Consider the following 16,330-nt stretch of genomic DNA (forward strand, 5'->3'; position numbering starts at 1 on the left):
TGACTGGCATTCTGCTGAGGTACAGTACAGTATAGGCTTTTTTTTAGTGGAATTTGTTATTGACAAATCCCACCACTTAACTTCTTAAAAATCTGAATCCTACTAAACTCCACTACTGTTTCACTGCTGTCAAATTATTAAGACAAAGAAAATATCCTGCGGCAAATATAACAATAGAGATAACAAAGATTCAAAATAAACATAAGAAAAACACACAGGGAAAGCTAAAGAAACTTTTCACAAAACCCCACCAAATGAAATGATCAGTGCCAGAAGCCAGCAGGTCTGCAATACAGGACTCCCTGTAGCTTGGCATAAAAGCCCAAAGGATAGACTGGGGGAGTATTTTTTTGTATCCCACTGCCATTAATATAGAAGTGGGTTTTCTTCAGTTTTCCACTGTGGGGCTGCCCTGCAGGAAGAAATTGGTTTTAAATTCAGAAGGTTTCTTTGTTTTTAACAGTTTTTGCTTCAACAATGTAAAAGTTTAGCATAAAACATAAAACGATGAAGCCCCTCAAAGCGGAAAAACATACCTTATAAAGACCAAGAAGGCCTAAATCTTTTATGACAGAGAGGGCACTGACTCTGGGTCCTGTAGTAATTTCTCCTGCTACCTGCAAACGAATCTTTACAATCTCCAGTGGATTAGTGAAGATGACCTGGGAAGCTCCTGCCTGCAAACCCGAAGAAAAAGAAAGTAAATTGCGTTACCAGAGCATGTGGCGACAGGTTGACCTTTGTGAGGTGCTGAGTGCCTTCACTTCTCACTGCATTGGCTGATATTCTCATGTAAAAACATATGAGAAATATTTAATAAAGCACCTGTCTGGAAGGTAAAAGCCCCAAATCAGAAATAATGTATTTGTATGAAACAAATTTTTACATCTATATGCTTACAGTCCACAGAGGTGGACTCCTTGACATCACTTTCTAGAAGTCATGGCTGTATTTAAAAGTCTTTCAGATATTACACAAAATACTAAACTAAAAAACATCATTAGACTTGTGCTACTAAAGCATCAAACACATATAAAGAAGACCTTATGTTTATTCAATAATAATCCATCACCAATGTGTAGACATGTTATTTGCATTTAGTGGTGATGCTGTTTAAAAGGTACATTTGCATTTAATGGTGTAATTTTAAATTATTAGAAAAGGGGTTTGGAGTTCTGTTTAGCAGCCTTTAATTGTCCTAAGTGGAAACAAAATATAAAATTTAAATAGGAAGAGTAACATTTCAAAATACGATACTAGACAGAAACAGGAGCCATATCTTTCTCGGAGCTGAGCATGACAGGTTTTACATGCAGGAAATATTCTGTTAGCAGTGCTGAAGGAATACCTTGCATACTTCCTAGCAAGTGTTGCAGAGCTGCTTCAGGTTCTGCAGTTTAACCAAAGACTTTCAAAGAACTATGTTTCAGATTTGAGAGAGATTCAGTCTGCCAGTTCAGTTTCAGAGGCATGTAAACCTATTTAAAATTACATGTTTAGATTTCTCCCTGGTTTGCTGTAGGTACTACCATTCACGTCTGGGGAAGTGTGTGGTTCATTGTAAAACAGATAAATTTTACTAAGCTTTCTTTTCCCCACTTCCTAAGCCAACTTTCTTCATTTAAAAATTAAAATCCTTCCTGAAAATTTATGGCATATAGCCACTTGAACACAGCCAACTTTAAAAAGCATTTCTTCCACAATCTAAAAGCTCCTCTTAATGCTGATCTATTCCTCCAACCCACCAATTCTTAGTGAAGGAAAAAGATGCAGAACATCTGCAATTAAAGATTTTTTCCACTTCTAAACTGCCCAGGAAATAAACTCTTTGTGATGCTGGAGGTGGGGGTGTGTGTGTGTGTCAAGGAAAATCAATAGTCTGCTACAGCACCTCCTGGACAGCACGCATGGTGTTCTTTGCTAATTGGTTCAGAATGAACGAATGCTAATCCTTTCTGCCCGTAATACAATCTCCTTCTCTCCAGCAGCAAGCAGAATAAACTTGAGATTGGCTGTGAAGCATGTCTTAGAAGTTGGTAACTTGAATTATTCTAGACCTGAGACAAAAGAGCACTGCAAACCTCAACGGCTCTTCCTGAGAATGACCAAGCACTTGGGTAGTATCTGTGGGATGGGGAGCATGGAGTGTCTAAATCTTCACTGACCAAGCACCTGATAGTTCACTGAACCTTTACTGAGCACACTGCTACCCTTTTATTGCTTCACTTAATATTGACATTTAAAATCATCATCGTTATGGCTTTACCACAGCACCTTGACTCAAACAGTGGGAGATCAACCCCTGCTTTTGATTAATTACCTCCACTGTAGTAGTTACTGTCTTTAACACTCTCCACACAAATAATCAGTCTAGGTTGTTAATCTTCATTTTATTCCCTCTCTTCTTCACCCCTCTGAAAGAAAATCAAAGCCTACATTTTTGTGGACATTTATTGCAACCATTAGGAAGATCACTGGCACTTCCAGACCAGCCAAATTGATCCCATCTTCTGTTCCTTGAACTGAATGCATTGTGTTTACCCAGCAACCTGACACCACTCATGTCCAAAGTCATTCTTCAGGCTCTCCTTACTTCTCATCTCACCTTTTACTTCACAGTTCATACACACCTATGCATGCAAGATGAAATGGCTGTCCTGCCAGGCGAAGTTCCAATCTAAATAAAACTTATCAAATTCTCTTCTGTCAAGTTCTGTTAAACAATAATAACCAATTTTTTTGTTTGTATTGCATTAAACAGAAAACAATTTCAGATGTTTATGATTTCCTACATAATTTTTAAAACTAATTTTGGTAGATAAAACATGAAGCAGAATGCTCTTGCTACATAATACAATGCACCACACAAAAAATTAAAATAACTTTAAATTTAGACGCTAAGCTAGAAATTCACTCCTTCTAGGCAATTACCTGCTACCTGCCTATTAAATACACATTCTTTGTTTACACATATGTGAAAATCCATTTTTTATTTTTAATGTTAGAAATTAGCACATCCTGCAGAGCAGCCAAAATAACTCTTCCTATTTGTCTTACACCCACCACAGAAACACAAATAGGCCAATTCATAAACATTTCTATTTTCTACCCCGAATTCAATTTTCCTGCAATTAACATTCTCCTCTCCTAGGTGGACAACTGCCTACCTTTCTGTTAAAATCAGCGACAGCCCTCTTCCAATAGAGAAATGAAAAGAAAGGCCTTTAAACACAACACACTTTAATAATTTAATAGCAGTACTGATTGTATATACATTACAAATTGCAGATTTTAAATACATAATTATATGACAATATTAATATGAAAATATGACTTGATGATTGGGTTAATGAACAAAATAAAATATAAGGAACACCCTAACATATTATTAGTAGAAAACCATTTAAAAAGCTCTTTAATTACATTAAGATTTTGAACATTGGGTATTTACAGTGGTGACAAACTTCTCAACAGGCAGTTTTCTCAAAAAGAGCATAACTGTCAAGATACCCAGTTAAATACTCCCTATTAGCAATATGTACTTCTACCCAAGCCTTGACTTTTCATACAGTTATGCTTTGAGCTTGGCAAATTTTTCTGCACAGCAATGATTTGATTCACGTGAAGAAGGGTACTGAATTCACTGGAGTTGCATGAATGAGTTAGGTCCTTAGACAGATCACAAGTCCAGATAAGACAAGCATTGACTTTAATACAGAACATGTAACACAAGAAAACTCGCTTTTTCATTGTGTATTTTCTAAAAAATGAATGTGAGGGTTGGTTTTTGTTGTTTGTTCTTTTTAAGTAAATTGTTGCCTAACTATCTGAGGAAGAACATGTGAGGCAGAGGAGGGTGCTGACTGGGGAGCAGATGAAGAGCACTCCGCAGAAGAGGGTGTGGAGGAGAATGACACAAAGAATCTCCACATAAAAATGAACTGGCAGCATGCAGGGCTGCAATACAAATCTCCGTGCTTCTGTGCAAATCATTGGCAATCATTGTCATTTTCAAAGCATCTTACTTCGGCCATTAGCTATGTATGTTAAATACACGTGTACACGTATACACACATAGAGGTATACATTGCAGTCCTTGAATTTTTTTTTGAGAACGTGCAGTAAACCTAGATTTTACCCCTATAAAAACCTCTCTTCACACATAAATTACAACAGACACTTTAAAAAAGGTTGACAAATTTGTTTCTGAATGGAGGTTATTCATACACATCAAAAATACCAGTAATAAAAGCTTCTACTTAACCTTAATGTCATGTAAAATAACTCTACAAGGAGCAAATAAAGGAACTAAATCTGACAGCAAAGGTTATGAGAGAAAAGATGTAGTTTGAGATCCCACAGCAAACGCCCCATGACATGCCAAAGGCTGAAGGAAATACACAAATGACCCTGCAACATGAGACCTCTTGCCCTTTCCAATTCCACCCGAGAGGCATATGCTACAAAGGGGGAGAGGCCTATTTCAAGCCCTTCCTTCCTTCCTTTTTGAAACCACCACATCCTGGACCTCAACTATGTCCCATACAAGCAGCTAAAATAAGATGTTACTTAAAACAGTCCGGTTTTAAAACATAAAAAGAACTTTCACTTCTTTCTCAAGGCAAAGCTGTCCTTCACGCACCTACAGTAAACTTATTGCCTCTTTTAATAAACAATAAATTTCTCCCTAACTTTAAATGTCCACAACAGAGATCAAGATAAAGCAGTAAAATTTAGTTCTGATTCTAACTTTATCTACTTAAAGTATATTAAAAGAAGTAGAGTATCTTCAGGATTTTGAAGGAAAAGTAGTCTGACAGCTGTAATTCTACATTTTTGTGTTTGTTAAAATAAAACAGTAACATTTAAAATTATTTTTCAAAAAGAAATATTTGACACATTCCTATTTGCCTGATAAGCCTACAAACATCTTTGTGTGTATGTATGTATAAATGTCTAAATACATATGAAAATTATTTTTACAAGTATACCAAAATATTTAGACTAAATGTTAGACTTAATGTTTAAATACCTAAGTTTTTAAATCAGTGGTAAATTTGGATCTCTATGTGTATGTATGTGCAAACACACACACACACACACACACCCCCAACCTCTAATCATCAACAGATGGATTGCCTACATCTCCAAGAAGGGTTCTTATACCCTTTCTGTCTGGCACCCCACATTCTCCTCCTCCCTACAGCACAAATCGGAAATGTCTTTTAGATGAAACAGGATTCATCCATTCAAAACGCTAAGCACCATGCACATTGCATTGATGGGAAGAATCCATTTCTTCCTGTGTAACTCATAGGAACTACAGCTTAATATCACAGCATCTTTGTCTACTGTAACAGTACTTATGAATCATTTACATAGCATTAGATGTCTACTTCAACATCACTTCTCAACTGAGGATGAACAGTTGCCTTACAGCACTCTGCCCTTCGTGATGTACTCACATGCGTCATGCATGTAAGTTTCTTTGAGAAGCACTGCCCGTATCAGTTATGCACTCTCTGCTTCCCCAGGCACTGTCGGGATACAGGAAAGCATTGACATAGCCTCACTCAGTCCCCGTGCAACTCAAAGTTAATGGTAGCTGAAAACTCCAATGGCAGAAATGCAGGCTAATCACTGAATTACAATGAAATGTAATTCAATTAATTACAGTAACAGTAGGAAAATAAATTGTTTTCCCTGAACATGTGTGAGGATAGTGCTGTTGATGAATAACAAACCAGCCTACTCTCGGGAAGGTAGGAGATGGGATATCAGTTTCATCCATCAGGGACCAGAGCCCTTTCATTGACAGGTATGACCTGACCGCTGTAAATGAGCTGCCCCATGTAGCTGTTCTGCAGATTTTAAATAGAGCTACAGCTTGGGAGCAGCTGGGAATATTTGGGCTCTGACAGAGCAGACCCTGCACTTCCCAATGACATTTACATTGCCCAGCGGCTAGCAGGTAGGTTTCAAGGAGCACAGGGCACAGGCTGCCTGCGGGAGGTCCCTGCCCTGCAGTAAGGAAGGAAAGACAACAGACAGGCAGCTGACCATACAAACAGGCCACTGTGTGAGCAGATGTCTTTGTTAATGGCTATGTTTATTCCATAACCTTACAGGAGCTGAGAATAACTGGAGCCTGAGAAGCAAGATTTTGGCCAAAGAGATCCAGTCTCATGGAGTTACCCATTTCTGGAGGAGGCAGACACCTTTGCTGGGTGGTATAGTGCTTCTTGCACACTCCAGAGCAATACAGCCTACATTCACTACAGTCTTAATGTCAAAGGTTTCACCTGTCCTCATGTGTGGCTCTTAGAAGACTGTAATGTCATACGTAGGCTTTGATATAGCACTGCCATCCAGAGAGGAGAATTTGCTAGGTCTGCTGGAGCCTTTCCCAAGGTGCCTCCACTTCCTCACAAGAATTTTTTTTTGTTCCTGGTTGAGGACTGTGGCATGTACAATGTGCTTTTGAATGGCTCGCAAGAGGGTGGGCCTTCAAAGGTCAGGAGGGCCTCTGCTGTAAACTTTATAACACAGCTGAAAATATGGCTTGCTAATCTTGTTCATCCACTACCAGTTCCATACCAGAAATGATTAAAAAGTGCATTTTCTCAATCAGGAGAACGTTCAACACTAAATGCAGGCAAGTGATGGTCACAGACAGTAAAAAGTACATCTCTGAGAACTACATATACGTATAATGCTGTTTCTTCTGATGTTATGACAGGAGGAAAAGCATGTTTTGAGTTTAGTCTATATTTATAGCGTACTATTAGCAAAATATTTAAGTGTTGAACAATAAAGAAAAGCCACAAAAACCCAAGTTATCCAAATCCAGATGCTGAAAATAATTTGGGCATATATGAAACCCAGACAGTCTTACAGTAACCCATCATTTTGTATTAACAGAGAGAAAAGGAACAGAATAAAGGAAAAACTAAGAAAAAAGGTAGCATCACCCAAGAATAGTTTTGCATGCCCCTGCACATAGAAATGGGCTGAGCTTACTTGTGGCACTTCCTTGGATGTAACCATTGGCTATGTCTCATAATATTTTGTAGAAAACAGTATACAATGAACACTGGAAGGGCAAAGATCAACACTATTTCCAAGCAAGTCATCATAAAAAAGAGCTGTCACAATGAGGATGAAAAGGACTGAGGATGAGAAAAAGAAAGACTAACATATCAACTTGCTACTGCTTTAGTCAACTGATACTTTCAGGCTTTTAGAATAAACTTTATAGGCTTGCTAATAAAGATTCTGGCATTTAGGAAGAAGTGAAATTGCTAAAATGGAACTAAGCAGCAGTACAGACAGAAAAGTCATCAACTGGTAAGTTATCAGATGATCCAGAGGAGGCTACAAAGAAATTAACATCCCTGAGGTTGCTAACCTGTGGCCAACTCCTCTCCTACAAAGGCCAACTTTGTTTAAAATTCTCCCCGATTGAGTGAGATAAGTATTATCTTGAAAAAGATGAGAATATCAGCTAAGACAGTCAGCTAGAAGAAAGGGTTGTGTTTGGACAGATTATTAATCTGCTCAACTTCACAGAAACATTAAAATTTCTGAAAGCTTATTTGAAACTCAGATTTCTCCCCAATTTTTGCATGTTCACTATAGTAAGACAATAAAGTTATTTTGAAAAAGAAGTACCTACCAGGAAGTGGGAAAGCCTCTAATGTAGACTGAATTTAATATTATACATTTCAGTACAAACGAATGTAAAATAATAAAACTTATTATCAGATGTTTGATTTTAATTATGAATTGAACCACAATGCAGAAAAAAACACTAATGAATTATATTCACTTCTGTTACAAATGACCTGTATGTGCTTTCTGTGTTATTGAGCTTTCCAGAAAAAGGTTAGTCTTTTGCTAGCTATACATCACAGCTGCTTTCTCACATTTCTCAGAAAATAAACTTTGTACACTGACAGGTGAAGACTCAAGCATGTACCAGGCTGCCAAATTAAATCAGGCAGAACTATAAGCAGCCTCCCTTCAGGGCTGCTTCTTTGAATTAAAAGTTTGCAGAGGTCAACAACCTTTCTGCCCCAGGTTTTGTTGTAAGCTGAGGAGGTTTTATACCAGCCTGTCAGCCTACTCAACTGGAAGTTATTAGTGTTCACCGCTACAAAAGAAATCTAACTCAAGCCTTAAACATTTTATAGGGTTAACAACTGTTAGGGAATCCCACAAATTAAACTAGCCACAGTGCAAAAACAACAAAAAAAATCTATCATCAATATAAATTCAAACCACTTACACATTGCTAAGAGATCCACTAAATTACGGCCCCAATCTCAACAAAAACACAACTTGTTTTTGAACTGTATTTAGATGATGGTGGCAGTTAGCATCCGGAATAATGTAGCTACATTTCATACAAAGTCATTTAAACAAAAAATTCCTTCATACCTGTTATCTGAAAGATAATACTACTGTTCAATTTTCCCACATTTTCACAAACAGAAAAATTTCACATATAGCAAGTTGAAGAGTGTATTTCTTTTCCTTCCTAAAATGTTCAGCAAGAAATGGATTTTTTTAGAACTGTTCAAACTCCCTCCACCACTTGAACATGATCAATATAAGCCATCCTCCTCAAGGACTACCTGTATCTTTCCAAACTAACTGTGAGCACCAACCCAAGCGAAAGTATGGAAAGGGACAAAAGGTACCCTCTCTTTATCCTGTTTTGAATAAAACCACTGCTGAAACTGGAAGTTAGAAACTGAGCCAAAAGAAGTTGTTTAAGCACTTAATTCCAAGGGAACTGAACTCAGAAGTATGCAAAGCTTTCCAGATAGAAAAAGTACTTTTTTTTAGTACTCTTGACTAGAAGAAAAAAAGAACGGTTCTGTTCAAATCAACAAAGCACACCCGTTAACTGTCATTTCAACTATACTGTATGTGACTGAGAATCAATTTTTCCTAGGAATGCAGGACAGATACTTACACAGCCTCCAGCAAGGACCTCCGCAGGGAGTGGAATGGAACCATCTTTCTTAGTAAATTTGTCTCTGACAAAGTCATTAACCTAATAAAGATAAAATATATTACACAGAATTTTAAGTTACTTTTCCTCCTTATTAACCTATATCAAGTACATCTGTAACCACACATATTAGAGGGCTTGTAAGTGGTCATCTTTCACAAATTTTAGGAAATAAATCCTGTGTATGTTAACAAACAAAAGGATGCCAGGAAAAAAAAAAAGATACGTACAGTTAGCTTAATAGCCTTTTCTGGAGCAACACCTATCAGCTGTGGTAACAAGCCTATAGAAACAAAGACATCATAAGGCAACATTATCTTCCTAATACAGAAACTAGTATTTTATAAGAGCTCTACAGAAATGCCTTTCTGCACATGGGATATCCTTTGAGGTAGATGACATTTATGTATGTGGTGCTGCTAGAGCACTGCATATTCATACCAATACAATTTCATGTTAAGATTTCTGTTGAAAATGTGTGACCAGATCTGCCTTCCACAAACAAGTCAAGCCTGATGCTGTTGCTGTACAGAAGGAAAAAAAAAGGGTAACGACTGAACATACACCTTGGATATGTCTACTACATAAGAGTTATTTTGATTGTTTTAGCCCTGAATATCATTTTCCCATAAAGCTTGCAATTACTATTTAAAATAGGAGCGTAATTGTGAGGTATACAGATGACTATGATAAATCATCAACTCACTTTACTTGACTCATGAACCTGAGTTTTCTGAAGGCTCCAGTCAACTAAGGATATGAAGGATTTTCTCTTGTTCAGTCCAACAGGGTAGCATGAACTTCTTTAAACCCTATTACTATTAAGTATTTTTTATCTCACCAAGAGGAAGCATTAGTGGACAGAAACCGATTTTGAAAAGGCCCTTGCTCCTGGAAAATAGCTACTATCAAAATGAACTGCCATTTGACATAAGCACATACACTTTTCTAGGAACTAATAGGTTTAAGAAAAAAATCAGTAGATGGCAGTCTTAACTTCCTAACATACAAGATTATATTAGCTTCTCTTTTTTTTAAATCCATTTTCTCCACAGTCGTTTTGGCATATGTATAGATTATAAAACTTAAAAGGCTTATTTTTCTGAGAAGTGTTCATTTCCTAATGTTATTCCATGGTTAGGGCATATCAGTTTGTCAAAAGTGTTTGCCAATTAGCTAACAAAAAAACCCATGCTAATTAAATCAATTATCAGATAACAGCAACAAAACTGTATTGATGCAGTTTTCCACTATCCGTTAAGTGAAAAGAATACTGGCTAAAAATTCCTTAAAATGTTCCAAATTACTAAAAGTAACTGAAGAATTTTGATACTAATTCCTTAAAAGGAAGGTCAGAGCAAACACACCTAAATAGAAAATGTAGCAGTTAATACATGCAGTGTAGTGTTTTTCTTCCACATAGTACTTCCTCTGTGATTTACAGACTTACTATGCTGAGGAAAGGTAGTTATTAAACACAAAGAAAGGTTGACAATAACAAAAAGAAATGTTGCCCTCCCAGCCTGAATCTCTGATCTACCATGAAAAGAAAATCCATCTCTGCAGGGCCTACACTTTAAAAATCCAAAACTACTAGACAAAACGCCACAAGACAGTCCTCCCCCACCCCTCCTTCCATGTAGCTGAACTCGTTGGGCACACACATTCATTGTGCCAGAGAACCTGGGACGCTGCATGGTCTAGTGAGGGACCTTAGAAAACACTTCATTAGTTCTGAAGTTGGATGCCAGATTCAAACATGTCATAATTTTCTTGACCAAAAATTGTAAGGTTTTTTTTTAAAATAAGAACTTTCCAATAGACATTCAGATCTATTTTTTCAACTGCGGTAAATGACTACATTGTACCATTATATTACAATACAATTAGGATAATCCAGCTCAGGAATACAAGAACACAGTAACAGACCCACAGTCAGCTCCATAAATGTTTCTGTTATTTAGTTCAATATACTTTCACAGACCATCTAATTCTATGAGTCCAAGACTTTAGTAACATGCTGACCATTAACTGTAACATTTTCAAAACAACTACATGAACTTCTTATACTAAACAATCTTAAAGAAAATTATTAAACAGACTATTAAGAAGTTTAACAAGCTGACATTCTTTTAAACAAGCACATTTTTCTCAAGTGTAAAGCATTGCTTTTAACTCATCAGTGGAATCATCCTTGCTTTCAGAGTGTTTGAGAAAGGTTAGAAAACAAAAATAAAAATAACAAATGCTAGAAGCTGCTGTGCAAAGCCATGTGGTTGGGGAAGGGGGGCAGGAAGAGAAAGAAAACAGTACTGTAGAACAGCACTGTAGAAGTAGTCTCATAAACGTAACTCAAGGAGTGTTTGCTTTGTGAAAGATTTAGCAACAAAAAGGGAAAACAATTTACCAGTAAGACGTAATTTATGAAGATTACAGCTATTTTATTAACATTTTCATTGACATATTCCTCCCTCTACTCACTTGCATAGCAAAATCCTGTAAGATTACAAAAAACTCTTTAGCCAGAATCCAGACTTTCACATGCAAAAACTTTTCATATGCTGTCCTTAAAGGACACTGTCCAGTGTCTTCATTGACAGAACACATTGCAAAGCAGAAAAAAAGGCTGTGACCATCACAGAAGTGAGTGACTTTTCTCCCACAAAAAAAAACCTGTGCCAATTAATGACATTACTGATCCTTATGAAAATTGTGTGCTTCATTAAGTTACGTGAAATGACAACTAAAAATAGAGAATTCAACTAAAATCAGTTTCAGAGGACTGACTAGCATGGACCCTCTATGTAAGTCATCTTACTGATGTGATAAAAACCCAATCAGAATCGTCTTCTAAACTAAAAGTAGATGTAAGATAGTTTTCAGTCTAACTGATAAAACTGATAAAAAGTCGCTTTGAATTCTCTACCTGTATTTTAGAGGATTTTTTTTTAATTACAACTTTTATGAGTTACACTGTTGATATTTTAAAGTAAATAGGGCAATGTATTACAACAGCAGGATGAAATTTCTTATTCGCAGGATAAAATCATAAAACAAGTCCCACTACCTGCAAAAGTATGAGGCATAAGATTTGGCATCCAGTTTAACAGGTACATTTCAAAATTACTGTCTTTTGCCTCTTTTAACAGAAATATTTGCAGTAAAATGGATCTTTATTCCTCAGATGCTAATCTGCTCCTGATGTTTGCCACTATCCAAAAGTTACAATCTGCCACGACCACAACACTCACACCCCAGAAATTAGGACTTTAAACAACCTAAACAGCAAGAAGCAAATCAGTAACAACAAAAACATGCCCAGTTTTCCCCAGCAATTGTTTATGATGAACAGTGCTCAGGGTAACAAATATTCAGCTCTATGAAACGATCATACAAAAAAACTGTACATGATATCAAGTTTCCTGGTTTTCCCATAAGAAACTAGCTGTTGAGGTATTAAAAAAAATATTATATATATTTTTTGTTCACTTACCTCTGTAAAGACCAAAAAAGCCTTCAAAACGCAAAACCTTTTTAAAGCAGTCAAAGCTGTTTTTATACATCAACTCTCCTACAACTGAACCAGAGGAGCGCTGATTCTGCATACGAGTTTTCACCAGGTCTATGGGATATACTGCAGTAGCACCAACAGCTGTAGAAAAGGATTTGGAGTATTATTTCTGCAACACCATTACCGGTGTAGTATATAATTCTTATAAATATATAAGCTGGTAAGATCTCTGATATGTTGGAAGTAAGAAAAAATTCTCAGGGAGAATGGATTACACTATTACCTAAAATAAGGTGCATAGAAAAAAGAAAAACAATCTGAATTACCAGTAAGGAAATTCATTACTGGAGTAGAGTTTCACAGTACTGTGGAGGGATACTAGAACAGAAGCAATAAGGGAAGAAAGGGAATGGCACAACCAAAAGTGCCATCCACCATCCAATTCTTCACGTGTATTACCAGGAAATGCACCTTGCGCCTTAGATGAGACCAAGTACTCTGGCCAAAAATATTACTCACCTCCAGCAATTGAGCCCAAAGTGAACCTGTAAGCTGACTCAGCTACCTGGAGCCAGATAGGCCTGCCTAACTCTCCAAAAGATTGCTGCGTGTGGGAAAGAAAAGAAAAAGAAATGCTTGAAAATCTGCATGGGAAAACAACGATGCCTGTGAATTGGCTTTTATAACATTACAGAAGGAATCTGATACAAATTGGTAGCTTTATGTTATGGAGGAAAAAAACCTGAAATTACTAGAAATTACTACACAATTTCTATTATGCCTAATGAATGAAACACATTTTTAAGTTATTATTTTCAGAAAACATTCTTCCTTACATATTCGTAGTATAACTGAAACAACCATGGTCAAGAAAAAGTAGACAGAAAGTCAAATCAACTTTGCTACTTAAGGCACTGAATTACCTCTTGGCTCAAAAAAATTTCAATATTTCAAAAGGAATTCAGTATCTCACAAACATAATTTATCAGCATGGGATATATTTTAAGATTACATATACATCAATACATAGCATAAACATGAGATTTCATGTCTTCAAAACAAGCAAAAAGTCAATTATTCCCCAAAGTATTTTCCACAAGACTTTTTCAGGCCGTTGATACAGACACAATGATGACCTCACTTCCTTCAATCACATACGCTACTATAAACGCATTAGTGTTTTAAATATAAACAAGTCTGCGCAGAAAATATTTGCAGAGACTCATAATCTCATTATTAGATGGCTATTAGAAACAAGGTAACTGGTAAACAAGATGTAAGTGTTCACAAACTTGCACTATAAAGTATGTAAGATGGGCCAAATTTTCTTCCAAACATAAACAAGGGGATTAGAGAATAATTTATATTATGCAGTATAACTTGCCTGGGTTATATAAATGGCAAGATATTAACTGTTAAATTCCATATTAAAGCAGATACTAAAGCCCATCTCCCAAACACAAACCTGTTTTTCTTAAAAGCATCCTCTACCGTTAGCAGATGCACTCCTGACAGCACAGCTGGAATGTACACAGACCTCAGACTGCTACAGGAGGCTTTGCTCTGATGCATGTTATGAATTCTCCACAAAAGATTATCACATGCACATTTCACAACTAACTCACCAAGGCTACTTAACTAAGTTATGTTAAGCTTACTGAAGCTCTGAAAGTGGAATTTCCACAGAAAGACAGCATGTACCTCAGCGTAAGCTGCTCTTTTTGGACTGGTATTACATTGGATGTGCAAAAACCTGCCTTTTCTGCATACTGTTACACTCCATGTACACAATGTAGGACAAAAGCCTATGAGATTAAGATGGGATCATTAACTGTAAAAAATATATGGTTTATATGTTTTTTCCACAGAAGAAAAAGATACTGCTACTACCGTTTCCTTCCACAAGACATTCTCCTCCCCCAACAATATAGCTTAACAGAGAAGTGCAGAGAAATTCTGGGTAGCACTAAAATTACAAAATGCACAGGTGGACCACCATAAAAAAGTATAAATCAAGCGTATTGCCTTTACAAGCAAAAAAAAAGCAATAAATCTGAAGAATGTCCTCACTAGTCTCAAAAGAATGAATTTTCCTGATCTAAAAAAAAAATCACAATAAAAACAAATTAGCCACAAAAATACAGAGATAGCTCTTGATTCATGTAAATAAAAGACACATTAAATAATACTACCCCAAAAAGGCCTAGAAACAGGACTGGTTCTTCATTCCACAAAATTTTTTTCCTAGTTTAGCACACCTGCTTCCTTTTAGCTGTTTTAAGGTTATTCTTTTTCTTCTAAGCTCCACAGAGTTCTCATCAAAATCCAGTCATTACATTCAGACATTATTCTTAATGAATATGTCACTGGATGTTAAAAATCAAATTCTTTGTGAAGGAAACAGCACTTTTATATTATTAAATAAGTGTCCACCAAGTTTGCAGTTTACTTGTGTGTTCAGATGGATATGTAAATGAATGTAATTAATGCTATAGCTTTCAAATCATGAATATTTATAAACAGAAAATTACGGTAGCTGTCATCCTCATAGGATATTCAGCTGCTAGGCTTTAAGAAAATCTTTCACAATGAAAAATTGACAATAAAGTAAACATGGTTGAAAGCAGGCTAATTTCCATTTCTACCACATCTACAAAGATAGAGTTTATGTAAAAATTTAGATTTTCCTTTAAGAAGGAATTTTAAAATCACATAAAAGTGATTACAGACTTGTTTTCTTTTTCCAAGGACAGCTGGACCTCACTGGAATGATATTCTCTCTTCCAAAAAGGGATATCTTACATTTTACTGATACAGTTAAATAAGGTAATGTAAGGTTAACTTAGGATAAGGTTTAATAAAAGACTGTTCCTTATAAAACACAGAAAAAATTACTTTGCTTTCTGCTGTGCTCTCTTAACACCGAATGCAGAATATGATGAAAATGTAATGTATTACTCCAGGAGTGTGAAAAGAATATATGCTGTTCTAGTGATGAGTGAAACTTTAATCAATGAGCTCATTTTATAACAGTACCAAGCTACAAAGGTAATTCTGAAGCGTAGAACAAAACAGGTTAGTATTTTATCTACTCAGAAAGGTGAGTGCCACAGACACCTATTAAAACCAAAGTTGGCACCTCGGAATGTAATTACAAAACTTCATCAAAAATATTTCTCACTAGTCTGGATAAACATTGCATACACATGTCTGCATCAATCCATTCCATCATTCTTGTCTTGAGGAATCCATATGAAGGTTGTTACCATTAATAGGTTTTGGACACTTATTTCATTGGTTCAGATATGTCTAATCACCTAAGGACAACAGAGTGGTAACATTAAGAACAGACCAGATACTGCGTTTCAGACCAGTTTGTTTGAAAGAGAACTGAATGATCAAATCCACCTATAACAACAGTAACCAAAATACACTGAAAGTCCCACATATGGAAGACTTGCTATAGTCAATATAGGACAATTTTTCAACCATAGCAGCTGAACTAATTTAAGATTTTCCTGCCACTGATACATATCCTAGATTTTGTAGTGGATATAACTGCTTAAATGAACCTGTTTGCAAAATGCATAAAAAGTGATCTGAGAAATAAAAGGCTTTATAAATGCAAGCTTTCATTTTCAGACAGACTCCTGGACCCCTCATCCACTAGCAAATACAGGACATTCACATGGTGAACAAGACACCGGTGATTTTGTCACTGTGCTGCTGCTTTATCGCAGACCACCCTGCAGCAGTACTGTCACTGGCATCACCAGGGTAGAGAATCTGAATTCCACTTT

The 16,330-nt window shown here is 36.3% G+C and overlaps 1 protein-coding gene across 1 annotated transcript in view; it reads right to left on the minus strand.

The window, feature by feature from the left end:
- SLC25A12 (solute carrier family 25 member 12) overlaps positions 1-16,330 on the minus strand; it is a 49,474-nt gene that overhangs the window by 4,967 nt on the left and 28,177 nt on the right. The window contains exons 10-14 of the mRNA XM_064451585.1: positions 13,050-13,134; positions 12,513-12,671; positions 9,250-9,302; positions 8,981-9,061; positions 537-677 (exon numbers count right to left, since the gene is read on the minus strand). Of these exons, the coding sequence (XP_064307655.1) occupies positions 537-677; positions 8,981-9,061; positions 9,250-9,302; positions 12,513-12,671; positions 13,050-13,134 (519 nt within the window). The remainder of the gene's footprint in view (positions 1-536; positions 678-8,980; positions 9,062-9,249; positions 9,303-12,512; positions 12,672-13,049; positions 13,135-16,330) is intronic.

Source organism: Phalacrocorax carbo, chromosome 5 (genome assembly GCF_963921805.1).
Source record: "Phalacrocorax carbo chromosome 5, bPhaCar2.1, whole genome shotgun sequence".
Taxonomy (NCBI): domain Eukaryota; kingdom Metazoa; phylum Chordata; class Aves; order Suliformes; family Phalacrocoracidae; genus Phalacrocorax; species Phalacrocorax carbo.